This window comes from Salvelinus alpinus, chromosome 20 (genome assembly GCF_045679555.1).
Source record: "Salvelinus alpinus chromosome 20, SLU_Salpinus.1, whole genome shotgun sequence".
Classification (NCBI taxonomy): domain Eukaryota; kingdom Metazoa; phylum Chordata; class Actinopteri; order Salmoniformes; family Salmonidae; genus Salvelinus; species Salvelinus alpinus.
In genome coordinates, this window is record NC_092105.1 from 14,810,949 (window position 1) to 14,838,071 (window position 27,123).

General features: G+C 43.3%; 1 protein-coding gene across 1 annotated transcript in view; it reads right to left on the reverse strand.

The window, feature by feature from the left end:
• The window catches only part of tmtops2b (teleost multiple tissue opsin 2b), a 56,632-nt gene that overhangs the window by 13,708 nt on the left and 15,801 nt on the right, over positions 1–27,123 (reverse strand). Inside the window, exon 2 of the mRNA XM_071354616.1 lies at positions 4,182–4,507. Within this exon, the coding sequence (XP_071210717.1) occupies positions 4,182–4,507 (326 nt within the window). The remainder of the gene's footprint in view (positions 1–4,181; positions 4,508–27,123) is intronic.

Sequence of the window (27,123 nt, forward strand, 5' to 3'; positions counted from 1 at the left end):
ATGTGTTCATGTATGAAGCATGTACGTTCATGCATGTACATGTTCACCTGTTTCTCAGAGCATTTCCCTGCGCTCACTTGGAATGGCGTAGAGCTTTGTGAAAGCTGCTGGTTGTGAGGCCGGGACTCCGAGTCCCACCAAACAGATTGGTATTGGGTAATCCAGACAGCACTCAGCTCACCCCCTCATTCACTCATTCCTGGCTCTATCTGAGGGCATTAAAGTGTGATGGGTTGACATCAGGATCGCATACACAGACGTTTCAGCTTAACAGTCTTCTTTGGTACGAACCTACACTGAGAAAGGTCCCTTAATCCAAACCCAAACACTCACACCACTACAGACACTGGCTGAGGCTGGGGCAATATTTACACACCGCGGCAGCTTTACGTGAACATTTGTTGTGGCAGCATTAATCCCCCAGAGATGTGACATTGGAGGATAATGGAGTACAAAATAACAAGGTTGAAATTAGTGATGGGGAAAAATCGATACAGTTACATATCGCAATATTATTTTGAACGATATTATATCGATAGTTTGACTCCAAGTATTAATTGAGGAAAATAAGAACAATCCAAATTTTCTTTTTGATACTGTTGCAAAGCTAACTAAAAAGCAGCATTCCCCAAGAGAGGATGGCTTTCACTTCAGCAGTAATAAATTCATGAACTTCTTTGAGGAAAAGATCATGATCATTAGAAAGCAAATTACGGACTCCTCTTTAAATCTGCGTATTCCTCCAGGGCTTAGCTGTCCTGGATCTGCACAGCTCTGCCAGGTCCTGGGATCGGGAGAGACACTTAAGTGTTTTAGTACTATATCTCTTGACACAATGATGAAAATAATCATGGCCTCTAAACCTTCAAGCTGCATACTGGATCCTATTCCAACTAAACTACTGAAAGAGCTGCTTCATGTGCTTGGCCCTCCTATGTTGAACATAATAAACGTCTCTCTATCCACCGGATGTGTACCAAACTCACTAAAAGTGGCAGTAATAAAGCCTCTCTTGAAAAAGCCAAACCTTGACCCAAAGAATATAAAAAACTATCGGCCTATATCGAATCTTCCATTCCTCTCAAAAATGTTAGAAAAAGCTGTTGCGCAGCAACTCACTGCCTTCCTGAAGACAAACAATGTATACGAAATGCTTCAGTCTGGTTTTAGACCCCATCATAGCACTGAGACTGCACTTGTGAAGGTGGTAAATGACCTTTTAATGGCGTCAGACCGAGGCTCTGCATCTGTCCTCGTGCTACTAGACCTTAGTGCTGCCTTTGACACCATCGATCACCACATTCTTTTGGAGAGACTGGAAACCCAAATTGGTCTACACGGACAAGTTCTGGCCTGGTTTAGATCTTATCTGTCGGGAAGATATCAGTTTGTCTCTGTGAATGGTTTGTCCTCTGACAAATCAACTGTACATTTCGGTGTTCCTCAAGGTTCCGTTTTAGGACCACTATTGTTTTCACTATATATTTTACCTCTTGGGGATGTCATTCGAAAACATAATGTTAACTTTCACTGCTATGCGGATGACACACAGCTGTACATTTCACATGGTGAAACATGGTGAAGCCCCAAAATTGCCCTCGCTAGAAGCCTGTGTTTCAGACATAAGGAAGTGGATGGCTGAAAACGTTCTACTTTTAAACTCAGACAAAACAGAGATGCTTGTTCTATGTCCCAAGAAACAAAGAGATCTTCTGTTAAATCTGACAATTAATCTTGATGGTTGTAAAGTCGTCTCAAATAAAACTGTGAAGGACCTCGGCGTTACTCTGGACCCTGATCTCTCTTTTGACGAACATATCAAGACTGTTTCAAGGACAGCTTTTTTCCATCTACGTAACATTGCAAAAATCAGAAATGTTCTGTCCAAAAATGATGCAGAAAAATGTACCCATGCATTTGTTACTTCTAGGTTGGGGAAGCTACTCTGAAAACATAGTTCACCAAGCTACCAATTACTTCACTCTGGAATTTAAGCTACACTAAAGCTACTCTTAAGAAAAATATAGTTTACTTAACCAAAGTTACTTTGAAAAGTAGTTCACTATATCCCAACTACTTGCTGAAAAAATATCATATGTACATATAAAATTCTAGACTACAAATTGTAATAACAAATTTCACTTTGTGGTCAAATGTTAACAGAATGTGTAATTTTGCCTATTAAGCACAAAAACTATGTTTTGAGTGAGAATTAAGCAGGTCTGATGTGGAAAAATAAATTAATTTCTTTCCTACTTCACCCATATCTTATTGTTTTCTACCACTACAAAGCAAAACAAATAGTAATTAACTACTGAAAAAACAACCTAGATCTGTGTTAAGTTAAACTACAGTACCACCAAGCTACTGCAAAAAATGTAGTTAATTACTAGTTACCTCAATATAATTCACGACTCCCCAACACTGACTAACAACACACACACTCACTGCAAAAAAGGGAAAGTCACTACAGAGAGTATGTGTTCATGTATGAAGCATGTACGTTCATGCATGTACATGTTCACATGTTTCTCAGAGCATTTCCCTGCGCTCACTTGGAATGGCGTAGAGCTTTGTGAAAGCTGCTGGTTGTGAGGCCGGGACTCCGAGTCCCACCAAACAGATTGGTATTGGGTAATCCAGACAGCACTCAGCTCACCCCCTCATTCACTCATTCCTGGCTCTATCTGAGGGCATTAAAGTGTGATGGGTTGACATCAGGATCGCATACACAGACGTTTCAGCTTAACAGTCTTCTTTGGTACGAACCTACACTGAGAAAGGCCCCTTAATCCAAACCCAAACACTCACACTTCAACTACAGACACTGGCTGAGGCTGGGGCAATATTTACACAATATTTACGCAGCTTTACGTGAACATTTGTTGTGGCAGCATTAATCACCCAGAGATGTGACATTGGAGGATAATGGAGTACAAAATAACAAGGTTGAAATTAGTGATGGGGAAAAATCGATACAGTTACATATCGCAATATTATTTTGAACGATATTATATCGATAGTTTGACTCCAAGTATTCATTTGTATAAAAAATGTATGTATTTTTTTTTTTTTATCTCACTGGAAAGTAGTGGTTCTGAGGGTGCTGCAGCAACCCTGAAAAATCAGAATAAAAAAATATATATTAATAAAATAAAATATTTCTAAAATGTAATACTAAAATTCACAAAAATAGTGCACTGGGCCTTTAATGGTGCTGTATTAGCAGCCCAATATAGCGTCTGTAGAGAGGGAAAACATATTTCTTCAGCACCCCCCCTTGAAAATAAAATAAAAATCTATAAAATATACAGCACCCCCAAACTACTTCCTGCAGCTCTGGGTAGTGTTAGTTAGTGCTAGTTGGCTGCACCTGTGCCAAATCTTTTTAAATAGTGAGCCAACAAGTTTTCATTACTTTATTTCCATTACTGATCAAAACTAATTTTCTCATGCTTTCTCTTGTCTCTCTACAGAAGACATATAATGAACAATGTTCTGGTAACATAAAATTGCAATAAAATCACAGTATCGAATCGCAATACATATAGAATCGTGAGAATTGCAATACATAATTGGATCAGCACCTAAGTATTATCATAATATCGTATCATGAGGTTCCTGGCAATTTCCAGCCCTAGTTGAAACGACCTCCTTCTCCAGACTCACTAGGTGTTCTAGCAGGGTGATCTTGGAGTTAATTGACCCCCAGAATAAATTGAATGGACAGGCACATGGATCACACTAATCTTGATTAAAACACAATAAGGGTTTAGTTAAGTTGTGAGTATAGTGCTGAAATTGATCTCAATAGTGAGCCAGATTCAATTCAATTTGGAGGGCTCTCTAACACACACACGCATTACTCACTCTTTCAAAACTCAGCATTTTGCTACACTCGCAATAATCTGCTAACCATGTGTATGTGACCAATACATTTTTTTAATTTATTTTTTTATCTACAAATACACACATTCTTTCGTTTTCCCTCAGTCTCTCTTTTAGTACATTGTACATCTCTCAATGTCAATACTTTACTCTCTCCGCATCTGTCTCTGTCTCCCTCCCTCCCTCCCTCCCTCCCATCAGTCAACAGTATCTGTGTTCTTCTGGGATGAGGGGTTCCTTCAGCCCCACCCTCTTTCTCTCCATCCATTCATCTATCCTTTTATCCCCCCCACCTGTTTGACGGCCCACAGCAGCCGACAGTAGCAGTAGACCATGATAACGATGGGCAGGCCCAGGCAGAAGACGAACAGACAGATGATGTAGGCGTGGGACTGAGCTGTCCTCAGGGTCCAGGACACGGAGCAGCTGGTGCCGGCCCCCTCCAGGTCGTAGCTACTCCAGCCTAGCAGGGGGGGCACCGTCCAGATCAGGGAGTACAGCCAGGAGCCCCCCACGGCCAGCAGGGGCTTGCGGTAGTCGGGACCACGCTTGTTGTACACGGTCAGGGTACTGTAGCGGTCGTAGGACAGGACCACCAGGGAGATCAACGACACGATACCTGGGGAGGGGAGGGAGAGGAGAGGAGTGGGGGAGAGGAGAGGAGTGGGGGAGAGGAGAGTGGGAGAGGAGAGGAGTGGAGTGGGGAGAGGAGAGGGGGAGAGGAGTGGGGGAGAGGAGAGGGGGAGAGGAGAGGGGGAGCCGGAGAAAGAGTGGTAAGAGCAGCGGGAGAGAGAAAGAGAGGGAGAGAGACATTGGGTGGTAGTGAGGAAGGGAAGAAGGAGAGAAGACAGAAGGATGGAGTGAGGAAGGAGGAGAAAGAGAGATTCATTGACCAATTATTGGCTGACTAAATGAGAAAGCAGATTGAGTTGAAGAGTTCCACAGATGGATCTATTGGGAGATTAACACACTCATAAAGGGTTAGTAATAAACAGGGCCTTGGGGAGACATGGGCTGCGGTCCAAACACTTAAAAGACGCACCCTATCCCCTCAGCCCTCAAATTAATATGCGCTACATTCAATTATGAGTGCATGTCTACTTATATAATTATTAATATACGCCTACTGTATGATAGCTAGCAAATAAATTAGATAATAACATTAGCCTGCCTAGCTTGAACTTCTGGAGAAGTAAAATGTTTTATTTCTACAATTTCCAAAAGATAACCAAACAAAAACATATTTACTTTTTACGTAGTAGCAAAATTTCGAACTTATTTGCATTTGTGTGTGTGTGTGTGTGTGTGGAGGTTCTGCTCTGACTTCTCCATTGATGTTGTTTTTAAGTTTTTAATTTTTTTTTTCTTAGCGGATGAACAATCGTCATGAATTGAATTATGGGGAGTTTCAGCCGGAGTGAACATAATTGTACACTCGCAAAGCCGACTAAAAACAAGGGCTGAGGGGCTTATGTTGTAAACTTCCCTTGCTTGGCTCATCATTTGGACCACCATCCAATATGGCGACGGGGATTCCCCCAAGGGCATAAGGCGAGGTTAAGCGGACGAGGGTGTGTCTTTTAAGTGTTTGGACCACAGCCATGGTGACCCTCTAAAGTCAGTGTGTGCACTAAACATAGGAGCTGGATGAGACGACAGATAGGTAGATGTCTGGTGATATTTTACCAGCTCACCTCAATCTCTTTCTGCTCACAGTGATCCTGTAGCATTTTTATTAGCCGCGTTGATACATCTTAACCGACATGTCTGACTGGCAGCACATCTCTCTACACTTCTTATTTTTTGGTGCTTGAACACATTTGAGTTGTTTTAACACTCAGACAGACAGTAAGGAAATTAGGTGGGGACACAAGCAAGTGGGAGAAACAGTGGATGCTGGGATTGAACCCTGATCTCCAGTGGGGAGTGTTACCACCACACCACAGCTCTGCACAAAGATCTCTATTGGTAACCTCTTTCTACCTACTCTGTGCTGAAAGACAGTTCAGTTTAGACTGAGCGTCTACAGACATTGTGAAAATGTTTGTCCCTCCAGGATTCCTTCTACAAAATCAACAACTTCCTGCATATTATGTGAGGGCTTGCAAATTTGAAAAATCACCACACTATTTCCGCATAAAATTGTAAAATCATTGCATAAAACGGACCCACCACCGCTGTACAAAAAAGAGGGCTTGTATTTTCAACCAATCACACCACATCAATAGATTTTCGCAACAAATTCATTGCAAATTGCCTTGCAAATTGTCAGAAATGTCACACCAAAATCAATCATTCTTGCCCGCAAATGTCACTAGAAATCACCACTAAATCCTGGCGGGTCTGAATACATCATTTCGTAGTACTTGGTGAAAACGCTGTGCTGTTTCTTCCTGTCTCGAAACGTGGAGGTTCTGCTCTGAATACCAACACCCACAGTTTGAGCTAGACTTTTTAATGAGAAACGGAAAGGATCAGAAGAAGCAACAAATTGGGGACATTGACCATTGCTGTGACACAACTTTATTGGTGTGAGTCTTATGATCAACTTTTTTGATAATGAGCCAATGCTTCCTACATCGTACTGGTGTATTCAAGTCAGAAGGTAAACATAAAGTACATTATAACACTATCTCCTCCAAACAAAGTTGAAGCAATTTCATCAACATTTGATGTAAGCTAATGAGTGTGTGTGTGTGTGTGTGTGTGTGTGTGTGTGTGTGTGTGTGTGTGTGTGTGTGTGTGTGTGTGTGTGTGTGTGTGTGTGTGTGTGTGTGTGTGTGTGTGTGTGTGTGTGTGTGTGTGTGTGTGCGTGCGTGCGTGCGTGCGTGCGTGCGTGCGTGCGTGCGTGCGTGTGTGTGTGTGCGTGTTATCCAATGTTTTTGCCCAGTGGTTACTATTGCCTTTTCCCTGGGCTGCATTTAAAAGTCAATTTTCCCTTACAGGAAGGTTGATGTGTGTGTGTGTGTGTGTGTGTGTTTAAGTCAAGGGAAAGAATGAAAATCTGCAATACTGCTGCTGTCCCTCAGGAGTTGAGTTTACCACCTCAGCATTCCCTCTACAGAGAGGTGGGATTGTCTGTAAACTCCATCTAACCTTGGCCTTGGAGGCAGATTCTGACCTACAGCGAGTGAGGATGTCTTTCTCTCCCTCTTTTCTCTGCTCTTTTCGTATCAGAGAGCTGCCGAATTCACAAATCGCTTCTCCAAGAGGCTTTGATCTCAGCCACAGTCTAATCTAGCACAACATTGTGTCTAATTGTAACATCTGAATGTGAAACAACACATAGAGAACACATGTAAATGTACTGAATATAAACATGAACAAATTAGCTATCTCATCTCCATAGTAACAGTGTTTCTAGGAAGGTTCTGAACTGATTTAATAACGCATAAAGTCTCACATCAACAGAACGCAAGGGGATTCTATTAGGCACATCACTGACTAAACACTGTCTGTCTGTGTCTGTCTGTGTCTGTCTGTGTCTGTCTGTGTCTGTCTCTGTCTGTCTGTGTCTGTCTCTGTCTGTCTCTGTCTGTCTCTGTCTGTCTCTGTCTGTCTCTGTCTGTGTCTGTCTGTGTCTCTCTCTCTCTCTCTCTCTCTCTCTCTCTCTCTCTCTCTCTCTCTCTCTCTCTCTCCTGCTTTAATTTGGAAGACCATTTGGTAATTCTATGCTTTCTAATTAAATTTTATGTTGTAAAATTACAACATTACAACTTTCTGTTATTTTCAACAATGTGGAAATGTTTCTGACTATCATTATTTTAATTGCCTTGTCGACACAGGATTGATTATATCATAAATTACACTTGGGGATATTATAATATGATGATGACGTGACGACACTGGTAAGGTAGGTAACAGTGTGATAATGTCATAGAGACATGGTGAGTTCAGAATGTGATGATGTCATAAAGATTAGGATTATAGAGATCCTATTAAATTACTATAAGGTCTGTGTCATAAACCCAAAAAGTTCCAGAATGGTCTGAAAATGGCAGCTATTGTGGTCAGGGACGAAATCCAAAACCAGTGTGAAAGAGAGAGCCACCATGTCTCTGAAAGAGGTGCCGGTTTAGATTATAGATACAACTGTCCAAGCGCCCCAGTTAGAAGACGTAAATGACCCGTAGGAAACAGGGATATAATTCACACTTTATTTCCATAGACCAAACAGACACACACGGAAAACAGGAAGAGGAGAGAAGCAGGGCCGTAACTACATATGAAGACACAGAATGTTTGTTCTAATTTGGGAAAAAATAATATAATGAAAAAATATATTTTGTATACAATAAAGAAGATCAATTACGGGTCAACATGTAAATATTGCTCCCAGCGTAGATCAAAGCTCAGAACGCATATATTCTTCATCTGACTGAGTTCTAATCGCTCCTCTTTGCAGGACGAGTGGAATCATGAAGAGTGGTTTGTTAGTTATTTTCGCCTGTGTCCCCAGGATTCACCTTTTTAGCAGCACATTCACCACTCAATTAAATTTCAATTTACGGGGCTTTATTGGCATGGGAAACATATGTTTAGATTGCCACAGAAAGTGAAATAAATAATGAACAAAAGTGAAATAAACAATAAAAAATGTACTGTAAACATTACACAAAAGCTCTAAAAGAATAAAGACATTTCAAATGTCATATTATGTACAAATAAAAAGTACAAAGGGAAAATAAATAAACATAAATATGGGTTGTATTTACAGTGGTGTTTGTTCTTCACTGGTTGCCCTTTTCTTGTGTCAACAGGTCACAAATCTTGCTGCCTTGATGGCACACCGTGGTATTTTACCCAATAGATATGGGAGTTTATCAAAATTGGGTTTGTTTTCTAATTCTTTGTTGGTCTGTGTAATCTGAGGGAAATATGTGTCTCTGATATGGTCATACATTTGGCAGGAGGTTAGGAAGTGTAGCTCAGTTTCCACCTCATTTTGTGTGCAGTGTGCACATAGCCTGTCTTCTCTTGAGAGCCAGGTCTGCCTACGGTGGCCTTTCTCAATAGCAAGGCTATGCTCACTAAGTCTGTACATAGTCAAAGCTTTCCGTAAGTTTGGGACAGTCACAGTGGTCAGGTATTCTGCCACTGTGTACTCTCTGTTTTTTTGTTAATTCTTTCCAATGTGTCAGTAATTATCCTTTTGTTTTCTCATGATTTGGTTGGGTCTAATTGTGTTGCTGTCCTGGGGCTCTGTGGGGTCTGTTTGTGTTTGTGAACAGAGGCCCAGAACAGCTTGCATAGGCGACTCTTCTCCAGGTTCATCTCTTTGTAGGTGATGGCTTTGTTACGGAAGGTTTGGGAATCGCTTCCTTTTAGGTGGTTGTAGAATTTAATGGCTCTTTTCTGGAATTTGATCATGAGTGGGTATCAGCCTAACACTCTCAAACAGCTAACTCCGCCCTCTCGCAGCCGAGGCTCGAGGGCCTGAGACGTGAAACGAACTACCCCAGCTCAGAGTCGGCTCAATGAAGCAACTAGACACCGAGTGTTTGCAAGATGCCGGACAAATGGCAATTTTAAAACCGTCCGGCAATTCCTGACATGTCAACAGAGAATGAGTGCACAACTGGTAAATAAATAGTTGCTTATATGTCCGTCAGTTTGGTGGCTAGCTGCCGGCAGAGACTTCTACTGCATTAACATTAAAGGGCTCTGGCTAGTATTACTTAGCCAGATAGAAGGATGAAGTAAAAAGCTAACATTAAACGCAGCCCCTCAGCAGGGGCAAAAAATAGGCTACTATGTTCTCATAATAACTTTGCTTTACGGGGGTAGGCTATTAAGACAGACAGAGATGTGGTGCTCAGTGGTGAGGCTGAGGCAGGCTGCATTGCACCGTGGAGCAGGAGCCAGGTGGGGCTCTTCTACATTTTTAGCACAATATCTATTTTGTGTAAAACGTAAAATTGTAGGCCTTTCCTCATGCCCCTTTCATGACAGGGCTATTAGCCATGTGCTAGCTAGTTACCGACCAGATCATTAAGCTAGCCAAGACCAACAACACAAACACATGGACTATACAGCTACAAGTAGTGAGTGCAGTTACAAATGGACTATCCTAAACAAATTAAATGTCTTACCTGTTTTATACACACATAGACGTGTATCCTACTTGGCCACTGTGGCCCCACATTTCCCACTCCGAATAGCCTGAAGCCACGGGGCTCATCTCCCAGGCGCTATTTCCTTACGCGGGAGCATCACGATCCGTAAGTTTGGATGTTTGACCTGGTTACATATACACTGAACAACACAGCAGCTTTTCGGCATGTTTTGTTATTTCTGTATAACAAAAAATCTATGACACCCAATTTGTGGGCGTGGTCAAGGGATTTCCTTATTATTACGTAAATATTGACTCAGCATATCATTCCTCTAAAACTGTCTGGCTAGCTACGTAGCCAACAAACATACAATGCAAATAATCTTCCAATTCATTGTTTTACACAATATCTTATCACAGCATTGGTGATCCATGGATGACCAATTCCCTGAACAACATGGCTGACCTTTGATCCCATCATAAGAAAGTTGATGTTCCTTCTAATATTCCAATTCCTAATTCTATGATTAGGATATGATGATATCATAAAGACTGATGTGATGATTTAAAGACTGTTTCTGAAATATGGCAATTAATCAGCAAGCTAAGTGAACTTCCTCAGGTGTTTGGATGTTGTTCGGTTTAAATACTGACACCTGTTTGTTATTAGCCAGAGGCTGTCATTTATTGAGATACACATTTTGAATAATGAAATAAGATTCCTTACTATGCAAACACACAGCCACCCACCCAACTGCCAGCCCACACACATACCCACACTGTGTCCTCTCCTGCAACAGCAATGACTGTCCTCATTAAAATGCCATTACCTGGGCTGCTGTGTATCCCCAGGAGCAGTGAGGAGTGTCCTCATTAAAATGCCTTTACCTGGGCTGCTGTGTATCCCCAGGAGCAGTAAGGAGTGTCCTCATTAAAATGCCATTACCTGGGCTGCTGTGTATCCCCAGGAGCAGTAAGGAGTGTCCTCATTAAAATGCCTTTAGCTGGACTGTTCTGTATCACTAGGCTCAGTGAGGAGTGTCCAAATGAAAAGGCCCTTACCTGGGGTGTTCTGTCTGTATCTCCAGGCTAGGTGATGCATGACAACACTTAAACCTGCCTGAAGACAATTGGAGCGTTTCTGTCAAACAGCAAATAAAAATACTTTTAATGGCTGACACAGATAATTCCCATTCTCCATAAACCTCCATCATTCCCTCACTCTCTCCCCTCTTCTCTCCTTCCTTCAACTTTGCTTTTTTTTTTACAGGAGAAACTGCCAGGAGAACCACTGCCAGTACCTGGAAAGTGTTACATGTACACTGGCCTACACACAATACCACAATGTAAAAGTGGAATTATGTTAAAAAATATATAAATATATTCAAATTAATTAAACATTTAAAACTGAAATATCTTGATTCAATAAGTATTAGTGCTGAGCGATCAACTGACATTTCGTTATTTCTTTGGTTGTTAAACAACAAAGTGACGACGTCTGTTCAATTACTTGAATTCCATTTAGTTCAGGTTTTTGTGAGCCCAACGTGTCGTTTCTCTGTAGAGAAATAAAATTATTCACGACAGAAATCAAGTCAACCATGTGGTACGCTAGGCTGAAGGGAGTTGTAGTTTTCATTAAGCAAATATTCAACCTAGTTCAGCTCAGAAACGTGTCAATTAACTGCAATACCATAATCCATTGACCCATTTTTCCTGGCTTGGATGGAGATGGATCAGAGAGGAAGAGGCGAAGCAAGACGTTTTACTCTCGCCAAAATCTGTCCAAACTAAGCCCAATGCATTTATATGGGTTTATTTTGGACCTAAGCTTGCCGCCTGCCTTCCCGCCTTTGGGACAACAACTCCCATTGTTAGGGCGGAGATGTGAGCATCTTGTCATTATATACAGATATCTGGACGGATACTTTTATGCCTGCTACCAAAGATTTTTTACAACTAAACCAAGATAGACCACAGCCAGTTTTTTCCAATGGGAACAAATGAGTCATAGTGGGCAGAACAAGCAAGGAGGTGGGCAGAGCCAAGCACGAGCTAGCGAGATCCTATTGGAGAGTTCTAGCATGCATCTGCATATTTCCGTTAGGGAACGCCTGCTCTGTGAAGTGCGCGTGTGCAATAACTCAATTCACCTTTGCACTCCTTCTAAACAACACATTTTTTTTTACTTCTGCAAAGAGTGAAGTCTACAAAACGTAGTCCACTCTGTTCATAACATATTCTAATTTTGGGAACAGAAAACTGTATTGAAATCAAATGTTTCATCGATGAGAAAATTTGCAGAATGTTGGCCAAAATGAATCTTGTTCCATCTTCATCCACTACCAGCCAGTGGGCTTCCTCTCACTAAGCCAAGTGGATGCTTTTCATTTATGTATCCGGTTAAGTATCTGTCTCATTGTTCTGTCTGTGCTGCTACGTAAAAGTTATATACACACAGACCGCATGAGAGAGGAATGTTACACAAGACGATGAGAGGGACAGAGACAGTTTGTGAAAGTATGCTTTATCTACTTTAAAGAACTAGTAAAATGATTTTGTCAAACAACTCTGCAGCATAGGCTACTTAGGCAGGCTAGCTAAATAGGATGACTAAAGACAGTTACAGGACAGGGAGCACATACTGTAGATAACGTTAGGTTTGACTGGCAGACTGCTACTGTCTGAGCAGAGACAAAACAGATGATGACTTTACAGAATTAAAAATAATAACGTCATCAAATAAAAACTAAGTAATATACACAACTTAAATATTTTATTATTTCATAGTAATAATGGTTATAAAAAGACAATGTTCCTGAGTGGCCCAAAATAGAGTTTTGACTTAAATATACTTGAAAATATATGGGCAAGACCTGTAAATGGTTGCCTAGTGATTATCAACACCAATTTGACAGAGTTTGTAGAATTTTGAAAAGAATAATGGGTAAATATAAATATGTGTTGTGCAAAGCTCTTAGAGACTTACCCAGAAAGACTCACAACTGTAATCGCTGCCAAAAGTGCTTCTACAAAGTACTGATTCAGTTAGGTTAGATTACTTGTTGGTTATTACTGCATTGTCGGAACTAGAAGCACAAGCATTTCGCTACACTCGCATTAACATCTGCTAACCACGTGTATGTGACAAATAAAATTTGATTTGATTTGATTTGACAAAGTATTGATTCAGGGGTGTGAATACTTATGTCAATGAGATATTTCTGTATTTCATTTTCAATACATTTGCAAACATTTCTGAAAACATATTGTCACCTTGTCGTTATGGGGTATTGAGAACAAAATCTAATTAATCCATTTTGAAATCAGGCTGTAACACATCAAAATGTGGAATAAATTAAGGGGTATTATCACTTTCTGAAGGCATTGTATTACTCCTACCATAAGGTAGCATGCAGTAGTTGTTCAATTATGTCGTCATATACACTATATATACAAAAGTATGTGAACACCGCTTCAAGTTAGTGGATTTGGCTATTTCAGCCACACCCATTGCTGACAGATGTATAAAATTGAGTACACAGCCATATAATCTCCATAGGCAAGCTCGGTGACTTTCAACGTGGCACCGTCATAAGATGTGACCTTTCCAACAAGTCAGTTCATCAAATTTCTGCCCTGCTAGAGCTGCCCCGGTCAACTGTAATTGCTGTTGTTGTGAAGTGGAAGCGTCTAGGAGCAACAACGGTTCAGCCGTGAAGTGGTAGGCCACACAGCTCATAGAATGGGACCGCGGAGTGCTGACGCGCGTAGCATGTAGAACTCGTCTGTCCTCGGTTGCAACACTCACTACCCGGTTCCAAACTGCCTCTGGAAGCAACGTCGGGAGCTTCATGAAATAGGTTTCCAAGGCCGAGAAGCTGCACACAAGCCTAAGACCACACTGCTCAATGCCAAGCATAGGCTGGAGTTATGTAAAGCTCGCAGACATTGCACTCTGGAGCAGTGGAAACAATTTTTCTGGAATGATGAAACCCTAATTAGTGCTAAGGTACAGTAATTTATAGTAAGGATCAAGTCTAATCTTTGTAAAGGAGCTTTATGGATAATGTTTTTAGCAGCCACTCTTATCCAGTAGTGAGTGTCAACATTTTTGTAATGGTCCCCCATCAGAATTGAACCCATAACGCTGGCATTGCAAGTGCTATGCTCTATCAACTGAGCCACACAGGAGCACAGGATAAAGAGTATTATCATTATGAACATTATAATGAGCAGGTCAGCAGATTTAATTTGAACTCCAGTCATTGACAGCTACAAATGGGTCCTGCATGAGTACACCAGAACAAGTTGACATGAAGGACATCTATTTAAAGTAGTTGTGTTACGCTTTCTCCCTTTGCCTTTTCTGAAAATATTCAGATTACAAAGTTATAATTTTCCTAATATAACTTTCAGATATCTTAATATCTGATCAATTAGTCTTCGAATTAATGAATTATTATTTACCTCACGTCAGTCTCATTCCAAACGTCGTAAATTGTTGGATATCTGCACGAACCCAGTCTTCACTATGAGTCATCCATACATCAATTGTCTTAAAATCATTTATTTACTAACTAAGTAATTCACAGAAATGCATCACACAAACAATAGATAGTTACAAGGAAATGATAGCGGAGTTTCCCTAGTGGGATAAACCGGCATCGCGGCTTGGTGTACAAAAGGGAAGTGGGGGTCGACTGAGATAAGACAACACACAGTTGACAATTATAACAATTGAAATGCTAATCCTTTGCATATGAACGCTCACTCATTCGGGAATAATTGCAATCAATATATATATTTACGCTCAGTGTGTCGTCGGGATCTCTGTTGAAAAGTTTGTATCTGTTGGAGAGTCTGTCCGCCCTCTCTCTCTCTCTGTCGTGGTTAGAATGGATAGTTCAGAGTGACATTCATTCATGTCATTATAGCATAGATGTTTCGGCGGTTGTCGGTCTTCGCGTTCAATGATACCGAATTCCTAGCTGCAGACTAGAAATTAATATCAAAGACTTATTCTTATTCTGTCGGTCTTCGCGTCTAAGAGTTTAACCACGTGGTATGGTTAAAAGATTCAGCCATCTACTCAAACCTTAGGTTTATGGTCTCCTCTCAAACCTTGGCCCTCTCGTTATTGAGGTCAGCTGGTCTGCTGATAGAAAACCCGGGTGGGGGTTTTATTCCGAAGAGCAGAAAAGGGCCTGTCCCAGGACGCAAGACCATAACTGTGCTCATGGGCGGTCCTCTGATTTAGTTAAACTCCAAAGGGAATTGCAGTTTCCTTCATTAAACAGTCCAAAATCACATTACACAATTTCACATACAGTATCATCCTCACTCATTCATCTTATACAACAATTAGATGTAAGCCTCATATCTGAGGCTATTGTATAAACATGGTAATGGTAATGTGGCCGTATTGTCTCCCATGAGTTTCACAAAATTATACCAAACGGACCAGTTCGTAGCTGGATTCTTCACCGATCTTTTATACCTTCTCCAGAACATAAATGTCGTTCGGTTCTCCAGTTCTGTGAGGTGGAAGAAATTCCTTTGTTCTCTCTATGACACTCACTCTCTCTCTATACTGTCTAGCCATGAGGCAGGATCTTCCCTAGGAATTTACGACCTCTCTGACCACAGCAAACTGGATGTAGGAGACAGAGAGAGATGGTGCCGAGGTAGGAGGATGCTGCTTGCGGTGTCCAAAGAGGGCAACGTCATGACACCCCTCCCACTCGCACACACATAGGTTTCCTACACATTGAATTTTAAGAGAAAGTTTCCCTTCGTCTCTTTTGACGGATGTGATGTTAACATGTCAGTCATCCTGGGAGGTGTTAGTGTTCGCTCAGTGCTCTGCTGAGAGCTCATTCTCAATCTGAGCACAGACAACCCACATACAACCCACAGAGAACCCCTGGGATGCCTGTTACACATGAAAAGTGAAAGCAGCAGTAGTAGTGACTCTACATTCTGATGAGCAGATCAAGCCATGTGTATTCCAGGCAGTTTCTCCTGTTATTTACTCATCTGCTATGTGCTAACAGCCTTAACCGCTAACAGACTTAACCGCTAGGCTACCTGCCGTCCACTATATGCTAACAGACTTAACCGCTAACAGACTTAACCGCTAACAGACTTAATTGCTAACAGACTTAACCGCTAAGCTACCTGCCGTCAACTATATGCTAACAGACTTAACCGCTAACAGACTTAACCGCTAGGCTACCTGCCGTCCACTACATGCTAACAGATTTAAGCGCTAACAGACTTAACCGCTAGGCTACCTACCACCCACCAAATGCTAACAGACTTAACCGCTAACAGACTCAACCGCTAGGCTACCTGCCAGCCACTTTATGTTAACAGACTGCTGTGTCCTCAGGAAACCTGCCTCTATAGGGGTTGCGTTAAGAAAGCAGCAGCTATGACATTGGTTAGAATGTAAAAGCAGCAAGCTAAGTCTACGATTTGTTTGTACTTCTGCCGATTACCTACATTGACTATTGTTGACAATCCACTGTTCACCTTAACAGTGAACAGCAAAAAATAAGTCACCTGTTCAACCAAGAGCACCAAATCGTCAATCAAAGCTTATTCGTTGCAGTGTTTTGTGCTTCCTTCCCGATTACAAGACTAAGATAAATATGGTTTCAGTAAATCAAAGCCTAAAAAGAAACATTCCATGTGCGATATAATCATTATGTATTGGAGGTTTTATCGATTGTGTTATGGAGCACAAAGTTTACAGACAAAAACAATCTACGTTGGACAACTAAGGGTTATTCCAAGGACTCTGCCGGAGAGCTGAAGACAGAGAGTGTGTTTGGTGATCTGAACAATGAGCTTAATCTTGGTGAACCTGCCACAGTCAGCCAAAGCCATGGACTGTCCCCCAGTCAGCTAACTCATCAGGGGGAGCTTCCCTTCCACGACAGAGTTTAGGGGTCAGTGATGATGATAATGCAAATAATAATAATGCTATAAATGTAGGCATGACGATGGGGCGGCAGTGCCAAGTGGTTAGAGCGTTGGGCCAGTAACTGAAAGGTTGCTGCATCAAATCCCTGAACTGACAAGGTTAAAAATCTGTCATTCTGCCCCTGAACAAGGCAGTAAACCTTCCCCAGTAGGCTGTCATTGTAAATCATAATTTGTTCTTTAACTGACTTGTCTAGTTAAATAAAGGTTAAATAAAAGGGGGAATCAGACAGGCATATTCTACGAGTGAGTACAGAGAATGCCCCAAAAAATGTATCCGCCTAGTCAATTTCATCCTGCTTATCCTGCTCCCTTTCTTTCTAGCGTTCAGGATGTTCCATCTGATATCCATTTTAAGAATAAAGGCTGCTGGTGGTGGAGGAGGAACTGCTGGGCATTCAAAACCTAAGTAGTGGTTATATTTGATTATAAAGTTACTGAATAACAGTAAATTAATAAAGATAAAAGATACAGGGAAACAGAGAGAATGTGAGTGTCCATAGAGCTCCACTGTACTTGTTCTCAACTGGCCTACCTGGTTAAATAAAGGTGATTTTTTATATATTTTTATTAACAGTAGAGGTGTGATAATACCCATAAAACCTAGCAGTCAAACAGGGAAAAGGTATTATGACTCATACTGTGGAACTCTATTACAGAGGATGTGTAATACTACATTATACAGAGTACTCCTGTCTAATACTTCAGGAAGCTACAGCATACTTTTAAAAACTTAACAAAACTACATATGAATGTATAATAGTGCTTAATTGTGTCATTCCATGATATAGACTGACCAGGTGAAAGCTAGGATCCCTTATTGATGTCTCTTGTTAAATCCACTTCAATCAGTGTAGATGAAGGCAATTGAGACATAGACTGTGTATGTGTGCCATTCAGGGTGAATGGGCAAGAAAACATATTTATATACTTTCAACGGGGTATGCTAGTAGTAGGTGCCAGGCGCACTGGTTTGTGTCAAGAACTGCAACGTTGCTGGGGTTTTCACGCTCAATAGTTTCCCATGTGTAACAAGAATTGTTCACCACCCAAAGGACATCCAGCCAACTTGACACAACTGTGTGAAGCATTGGAGTCAACATGGGCCAGCATCCTTGTTGCAACTCAATATTAGGAAGGTGTTCCTAATGTTTGGTATACTCTGTGTATTTTCAAATAACTTTGAAAATACACATTGAGCGTTGTTTTTCTGGCCTGCAAACTGATTTTGACTAACAAATCGATAAAAAATAAATAAATGCGTCCTCTGTTTCTAAATCCTGATGTGGCCCTCGAGCCCAAAACTTTGCCCACTCCTGGAACACTGCACCAATTACGCAGCACTCTCGAAGACCAGCAGATCAGTTGTGGTACAACTGAAGCCATAGCATCTCTCCCTAAATAATAATGATTGGTGACACTACAGTCGTGGCCAAAAGTTTTGAGAATGACACAAATATAAATTTTCACGAAGTCTGTTGCCTCAGTTTGTATGATGGCAATTTGCATATATTCCAGCATGTTATGAAGAGTGATCAGATGAATTGCAATTAATTGCAAAGTCCCTCTTTGCCATGCAAATGAACTGAATCCCAATAAAACCTTTCCACTGCATTTCAGCCCTGCCACAAAAGGACCAGCTGACATCGTGTCAGTGATTCTCTCGTTAACACAGGTGTGAGTGATGACGAGGACAAGGCTGGAGATCACTCTGTCATGCTGATTGAGTTCGAATAACAGGCTGGAAGCTTCAAAAGGAGGGTGGTGCTTGGAATTATTGTTCTTCCTCTGTCAAACATGGTTACCTGCAATGAAACATGTGCCGTCATCATTTCTTTGCACAAAAAAGGGCTTCACAGGCAAGGATATTGCTGCCAGTAAGATTGCACCTAAATCAACCATTTATCGGATCATCAAGAACTTCAAGGAGAGCGGTTCAATTGCTGTGAAGAAGGCTTCGGGGTCCCCAAAAAAGTCCAGCAAGCACCAGGACCGTCTCCTAAAGACTTTTGGAGGATGGCTTGGTGTCAAGAGGGGCAGCAAAGAAGCCACTTCTCTCTAGGAAAAACATCAGGGACAGACTGATATTCTGCAAAAGGTACAGGGATTGGACTGCTGAGGACTGGGGTAAAGTCCTTTTCTCTGATGAATCCCCTTACCGATTGTTTGGGGCATCCGGAAAAAGCTTCTCCGGAGAAGACAAGGTGAGCGCTACCATCAGTCCTCTGTCATGCCAACAGTAATAAAGCATCCTGAGACCATTCATGTGTGGGGTTGCTTCTCAGCCAAGTGAGTGGGCTCACTCACAATTTTGCCTAAGAACACAGCCATGAATAAAGAATGGTACCAACACATCCTCGGAGAGCAACTTCTCCCAACCATGCAGGAACAGTTTGGTGACGAACAATTCCTTTCCCAGCATGATGGAGCACCTTGCCATAAGGCAAAAGTGATAACTAAGTGGCTCGGGGAACAAAACATCGATATTTTGGGTCCATGGCCAGGAAATTCCCCAGACCTTAATCCCATTGAGAATTTGTGGTCAATCCTCAAGAGGCGGGTGGACAAACAAAACCCACAAATTCTGACAAACTCCAAGCATTGATTATGCAAGAATGGGCTGCCATCAGTCAGGATGTGGCCCAGAAGTATATATAAATTATTTTAAAAAAATAAAAAAAATTGGCCCAGAAGTTAATTGACAGCATGCCAGGGCAGATTGCAGAGGTCTTGAAAAAGAAGGGTCAACACTGCAAATATTGACTCTTTGCATTAACTTCATGTAATTGTCAATAAAAGCCTTTGACACTTATGAAATGCTTGTTATTATACTTCAGTATTCCATAGTAACATCTGACAAAAATATCTAAAGACACCGAAGCAGCAAACTTTGTGGAAATTAATATTTGTGTCATTCTCAAAACTTTTGGGCACGACTGTACATGTCAACTTTTATTGGCGTTTATTTAACTTTGTTTGTGTCTATTTGTCCTTATCAATGTAAATTCCTCCTGACTACTTAACTCTGTTTTAAGGAGTGATGTAACAGACGTGACAGTTTTTTGTTCTCTGAGTTTTTCTCTGCAGAGTTTTACCACAGCAAATCCTCCAGCACTGTGGGGTTCCGTTGGGTTACCAGTGGTTCCAAGGGTTCTTTATTAACATTCTATGGGCATCTAAGCAGTTATTTAGCCTGCACCTTAAATGTGGTATATATAGCCTGAAATAAACAACCAGGATGTATATCTGCCTCTCTTTGATGGGAAGGGCTCTGTCCCACTATCTGGCCATTAAAACCTCTGCCTCTGCCTGGCTCGCTCTGATTACTAAAAATGCACTTTGATGTTGGGCAGGCAATTATGTGAATTTTTTGGGAGTGCCAGGTCTCCCGCTGTGCAAATTTGATTGAATTCCAGCAAATCAGAAACCGAAAAAAAAATGTTTTTCTGCCACAGCTGGGTGGAGGAGGTTTAGTGTCTATTCTGCCCTTGAATTGCGTTCCCATGCAAAACTAAGATAGCTAACAACTAAGTCTTCAATAAAACTCCCAAGGCGTGACTTTTCTTGAATGAATATATTGAAAGCGTTTATGTTGTGAAACTGCAATATACAGAAAAGAATATACTTTAGTATTCAATTCACACCGACATACTGTAGCTGTACATTATACATTTGAATTTGCATGAATACAAAGCACTTGCTAAGGTACCATGCATCTGGCATGATGCCAAACCATATAGCTAATTGTTACTCATATGGTAATTGGCTAACTCCTTTCATTACTCTAATAATGTACAACCATCTCTGTAGAATAACAAAGCATATTACACTAGAAACAGTAACAAAACTACAGTATTGTATATTTTACAATTCGTTTGCATGACGCACGAGCAAAGTAATACAGCTGACGGCATACATGAAAGGCAAGGCAATTTGTGTGAGTAAATGCAACCAACCAACATTGATATGTAAGCAACTCTATCAATAAAAAGATTATCATCACTAGCTAAATGCTTAAATCGAATTCACAAACAAATATTTTCCCGAGGCTGAAGCGTGACAAGAAATAGCTACACTGAAAGACCTGCACCTATCGTTGTTTTTAGCTGCTTCTATACGTGCAGAACGAATTCTCTACTTCCTGTTTGCGTACAGTCTTTCTAAGTACCAGAAAGCTCCTCTAGGGGGCGAATAGCACCATGGAACACAATGAAAATCCATTTTAACCATTGTAATAAAATAATCTGTTACCTTCTAACAGGATGACAGCACAGTGTCAATATCTAAGGCCATAAAATTGATAACTATAGAGACGTATCTGGCCTCCCTTGCAGCTGAGATCTATTCTGCCTATAATCTGAACGTAGAAAACAGAGATTACCCTGCCGTGTCTCTGTGTGTATTTTGTGTGTGTCTATGTGTGCTTGCAAGCATGCATGTGTGTTGTACAAAGGGCATTGTAATAGGTTCTCCCCTCTGTCTTACCCTGTAAAGTGCAGTGTGTAGGAGAGATGAACAATCTAAGGTCTTCACCTTTTGCTGTTTACAGCCAACAGCCATCCATGTCCTCTAACCACCCATATCCTCTAACCACCCATCTCCTCGAACCACCCCTGTCCCTGTCTGCCACCCATCCCCTCTAACCACCCCTCTACTCTAACCACCCATGTCCCTTTCTGCCAGCCATCTCCTCTAACCACCCATATTTTCTAACAACCCATCTCCTCTATCCACCCATGTCCTCTAACCACCCATCTCCTCTAACCACCCATCTCCTCTAATGACCCATCTCCTCTATCAATCTCCCTCCCTTTCTGCCACCCATCTCCTCTAACCACCCCTCTCCCTTTCTGCCACCCATCTCTTCTTACCACCCATCTCCTCTAACCACCCATCACCTCTATCCACCACTCTCTTCAAACTGCCAATCTCCTCAACCACCCCTCTTCTCTAACCACCCATCTCCTCTATCCACCCTTCTCCTCCAACCAACCACCCATCTCCTCCAACCACGCATCTCCTCTAACCATCAATCTCATCTAAACACCCATCTCCTCTAACCACCCAACTCCTTTATCCACCCCTCTCTTCTATCCACCCCTCTCCTCTAACCACCCATCTCCTCTAAAAACCCTTCTCCTCCAACCACCCAACTCCTTTATCCACCCCTCTCTTCTATCCACCTCTCTCCTCTAACCACCCATCTCCTCTATCCACCCATCTCCTCTAACCAACCATCTCCTCTAACCACCCCTCTCCTCTAAAAACCCATCTCCTCTAACCACCCATCTCCTTTATCCACCCCTCTCCTCTATCCACCCCTCTCCGCTAACCACCCCTCTCCTCTAACCACCCCTCTCCTCTAAAAACCCTTCTCCTCCAACCACCCATCTCCTCTATCCACCCATCTCCTCTAACCACCCATCTCCTCTAACCACCCCTCTTCTCTAAAAACCCATCTCCTCTAACCACCCATCTCCTTTATCCACCCCTCTCCTCTATCCACCCCTCTCCGCTAACCACCACTCTCCTCTAACCAACCATCTCCTCCAACCACCCATCTCCTCTATCCACCCATCTCCTCTAACCACCCATCTCCTTTATCCACGCCTCTCCTCTATCCACCCCTCTCCGCTAACCACCCCTCTCCTATAACCAACCCTCTCCTCTAAACACCCTTCTCCTCCAACCACCCATCTCCTCTATCCACCCATCCCTCTAACCACCCATCTCCTCTAATCACCCCTCCTCTAAAAACCCATCTCCTCTAACCACCCATCTCCTCTAATCACCCCTCTCCTCTAACCACCCATCTCCTCTATCCACCCATCTCCTCTAACCAACCATCTCCTCTAACCACCCCTCTCCTCTATCTACCCCATCCTCTAACCACCCATCTCCTCTAACCACCCATCTCCTCTAACCACCCATGTCCTCTAACCACCCATCTCCTCTAACCACCCATCTCCTCTAACCCCCCCTATCCTCTAACCACCAGTCTCCTCAAACCACCCATCTCCTCTATCCACCCATCTCCTCTAACCACCCATCTCCATTTCTGCCACCCATCTCCTATATCCACCCCTCTCCTCTAACCACCCATGTCCTCTAACCACCCATCTCCTCTAACCATCCATCTTTTCTAACCATCGATTTCCTCTAACTACCCCTCTCCCTTTCTGACATCCATCTCCTCTCACCACCCTTCACCTCTAACCACCCAACTCCACTTTCCACATCTCTTCCTTTCTGCCACCCATCTCCTACAACCACCCCTCTCCCTTTCTGCCACCCATCTCCTCCAACCACCAATATCCTCTATCCACCATCTCTTCCAACCACCCATCTCCTCCAACCACCCATCTCCTCTATCCACCCTCTCCTCTAACCACCCATCTCTTCCAACCACCCCTCTCCTCTAACCACCCCTCTCCACTAACCACCCATCTCCTCTAACCACCCAACTCCTCTAACCACCCATCTCCTCCAACCACCCATGTCCTCTAACCACCCTCTCCCTTTCTGACCACCCATCTCCTCCAACCACCCTACTCCTCTAACCACACCATCTCCTCTAACCACCCATGTCCTCTATCCACCCCTCTCCCTTTCTAACCACCCATCTCCTCCAACCACCCCTCTCCTCTATCCACCCTTCTCCTCTAACCACACCATCTTCCCCAAACACCCATCTCCTATATCCACCCATCTCCCTTCTACCACCCTTCTTCTCCAACCACCCCTCTCCTCTATCCGCCCCTCTCCTCTAACCACCCATCTCCTCCAACCACCCCTCTCCTCTATCCACCCTTCTCCTCTAACCACCCATCTCCCCAAACACCCATCTCCTATATCCACCCATCTCCTCTACCACCCTTCTTCTCCAACCACCCCTCTCCTCTATCCGCCCCTCTCCTCTAACCACCCATCTCCTCCAACCACCCATGTCCTCTAACCACCCTCTCCCTTTCTGACACCCATCTCCTCCAACCACCCTCTCCTCTAACCACCCATCTCCTCTAACCACCCATGTCCTCTATCCACCCCTCTCTTCTAACCACCCATCTCCTCCAACCACCCCTCTCCTCTATCCACCCTTCTCCTCTAACCACCCATCTCCCCAAACACCCATCTCCTATATCCACCCATCTCCTCTACCACCCTTCTTCTCCAACCACCCCTCTCCTCTATCCGCCCCTCTCCTCTAACCACCCATCTCCTCCAACCACCCATCTCCTCCAACCACCCATCTCCTCCAACCACCCATCTCCTCAAAAAAAACATCTCCTCCAATCACCCCTCTCCTCTAACCACCCCTCTCCACTAACCACCCATCTCCTCTAACCACCCAACTCCTCTAACCACCCATCTCCTCCAACCACCCATGTCCTCTAACCACCCTCTCCCTTTCTGACACCCATCTCCTCCAACCACCCTCTCCTCTAACCACCCATCTCCTCTAACCACCCATGTCCTCTATCCACCCCTCTCTTCTAACCACCCATCTCCTCCAACCACCCCTCTCCTCTATCCACCCTTCTCCTCTAACCACCCATCTCCCCAAACACCCATCTCCTATATCCACCCATCTCCTCTACCACCCTTCTTCTCCAACCACCCCTCTCCTCTATCCGCCCCTCTCCTCTAACCACCCATCTCCTCCAACCACCCATCTCCTCCAACCACCCATCTCCTCCAACCACCCATCTCCTCAAAAAAAACATCTCCTCCAATCACCCCTCTCCTCTATCCCCCCATCTCATCAACCACCCATATTCTCCAACCACTCATCTCCTATAACCACCCATGTCCTCTAACCACCCATCTCCTCTAACCAGCTATCTCCTCCAACCACCCATCTCCTCCAACCACCACTCTTCTCTAAGCACCCATGTCCTCTAAGCACCCATGTCCCTTAACCACCCTTCTCCTCCAACCACCCATGTCCTCAAACCACCTATGTCCCCAAACCACCCATCTTCTCTAACCACCCATGTATTTTAACCACCCATCTCCTCCAACCACCCCTCTCCTCTAACCATCCATGTCCTCTATCCACCCATCTCCTCTATCCACCCATCTCCTCCAACCACCCATCTCCTCCAACCACCACTCTTCTCCAACCACCCATGTCCTCTAACCACCCCTCTCCTCCAACCACCACTCTTCTCCAACCACCCATGTCCTCCAACCACCCATCTCCTCCAACCACCACTCTTCTCCAACCACCCATGTCCTCTAACCATCCATCTCCTCCAACCACCCAATGCCTCTAACATCCATGTCCTCAAACCACCCCTCTCCTCTCACCACCCATCTCCTCTATCCACCCTTCTCCTCTAACCACCCTCTCCCTTTTTGCCACCCATCTCCTCTATCCACCCAGCTCCTCTATCCACCCATTTCCTCTAACCACCGTTCTTCTCCAACCACCCCTCTCCTCTAACCACCCTCTCCTCCAACCACCCATCTCCTCTATCCACCCATCTCCTCTATCCGCCCCTCTCCTCTAAAAACCCATCTCTTCCAACCACCCCTCTCCTCTAACCACCGCTCTCCTCCAAACACCCATGTCCTCAAACCACCCATGTCCCCAAACCACCCATCTTCTCTAACCACCCATGTCTTTTAACCACCCGTCCTCCAACCACCCATGTCCTCCAACCACCCATGTCCTCCAACCACCCATATCCTCCAACCACCACCCTTCTCTAACCACCCATGTCCTCTAACCACCCCTTTCCTCTAACCACCCTTCTCCTCCAACCACCCCTCTCCTCTAACCACCCCTCTCCTCTAACCATCCCTCTCCTCCAACCATCCCTCTCCTCCAACCACCCATGTTCTCTAACATCCATGTCCTCAAACCACCCATCCCTCCAACCCCCATGTCGTTTAACCACCCATCTTCTCCAAACACCCCTCTCCTCTAACCACCCCTCTCCTCTATCCACCCCTCTCCTCTGTCCACCCATCTCCTCTAACCACCCCTCTCCTCCAACCACCCCTCTTCTCTAACCACCCATCTACTCTATCCACCCATCTCCTCTAACCACCCATCGCCTCTAACCATCCCTCTCCTCCAACCACCCATGTTCTCTAACATCCATGTCCTCAAACCACCCATCCCTCCAACCCCCCATGTCGTTTAACCACCCATCTTCTCCAACCACCCCTCTCCTCTAACCACCCATCTCCTCTATCCACCCCTCTCCTCTGTCCACCCATCTCCTCTAACCACCCCTCTCCTCCAACCACCCCTCTTCTCCAACCACCCATCTACTCTATCCACCCATCTCCTCTAACCACCCATCTCCTCTAACCACCCATCTCCTCTAACCACCCATCTTCTCTATCCACCCATCTCCTCTCTCACCCCTTCTCTTTTCTTTTTCTTTTTCTTTTTCTTCTCCATCTCTTTCTTCTCCATCTCTCCCACCCACTTCAGTCAATCCCTATCCAAAACAGTGTGTGTGTGTGTGTGTGTGTGTGTGTGTGTGTGTGTGTGACACATGAAGAATGAACAGTAAATGAACTGTAGAGTGGTAAAGAGCCAAGAGTGAAGGAGGGGAGAGTATGAAGTGATGAAGTGTTTTAATTGGTGGGAAAAGACAGTGTCAGAGACAAACATTGGATAAGTCATAAATAGATATGAACTTGGTCAACTTCAGATATTAATGCCATATTTCTGCTTCTGAACAAGCAATAACGTTCAGAGCCATTCCTAAGAAGCATGTGGATTCTGTTTTGTTTTATGCTTTTAATATAGGGTAATTGGTCAATAGACTGTAATAGACTTCCAAAGTCTGTAATTGGTCAATATTGGCCAGAGGCGCTATTATAGCTGACGTAAAATTGTGTGAAGTCATTAAGTATTTACAAGTCATTAAGTAATTAGACGTCAATAACCCTTTACACTCTTGGCCTATATGGATAGGGCTATATTTAAATGTTTCTTACAGAAGAAATATGAAAAGCATATGCATAACCATGGTAATAATTGAAAGGCAACAGTTTAGAGATAATGGGAAAATTACTAGACCAAAGGTGACTACACAACAGTTCACCTGACACAAGACTGAATCCAAACTTTACACGGTTGATTTTACATGCATTTTACATTTACTGTACTTTTTGCCGCATATGATGATAACGAAATCTGAAAATACTTTGGATGCATTCAGTAACAT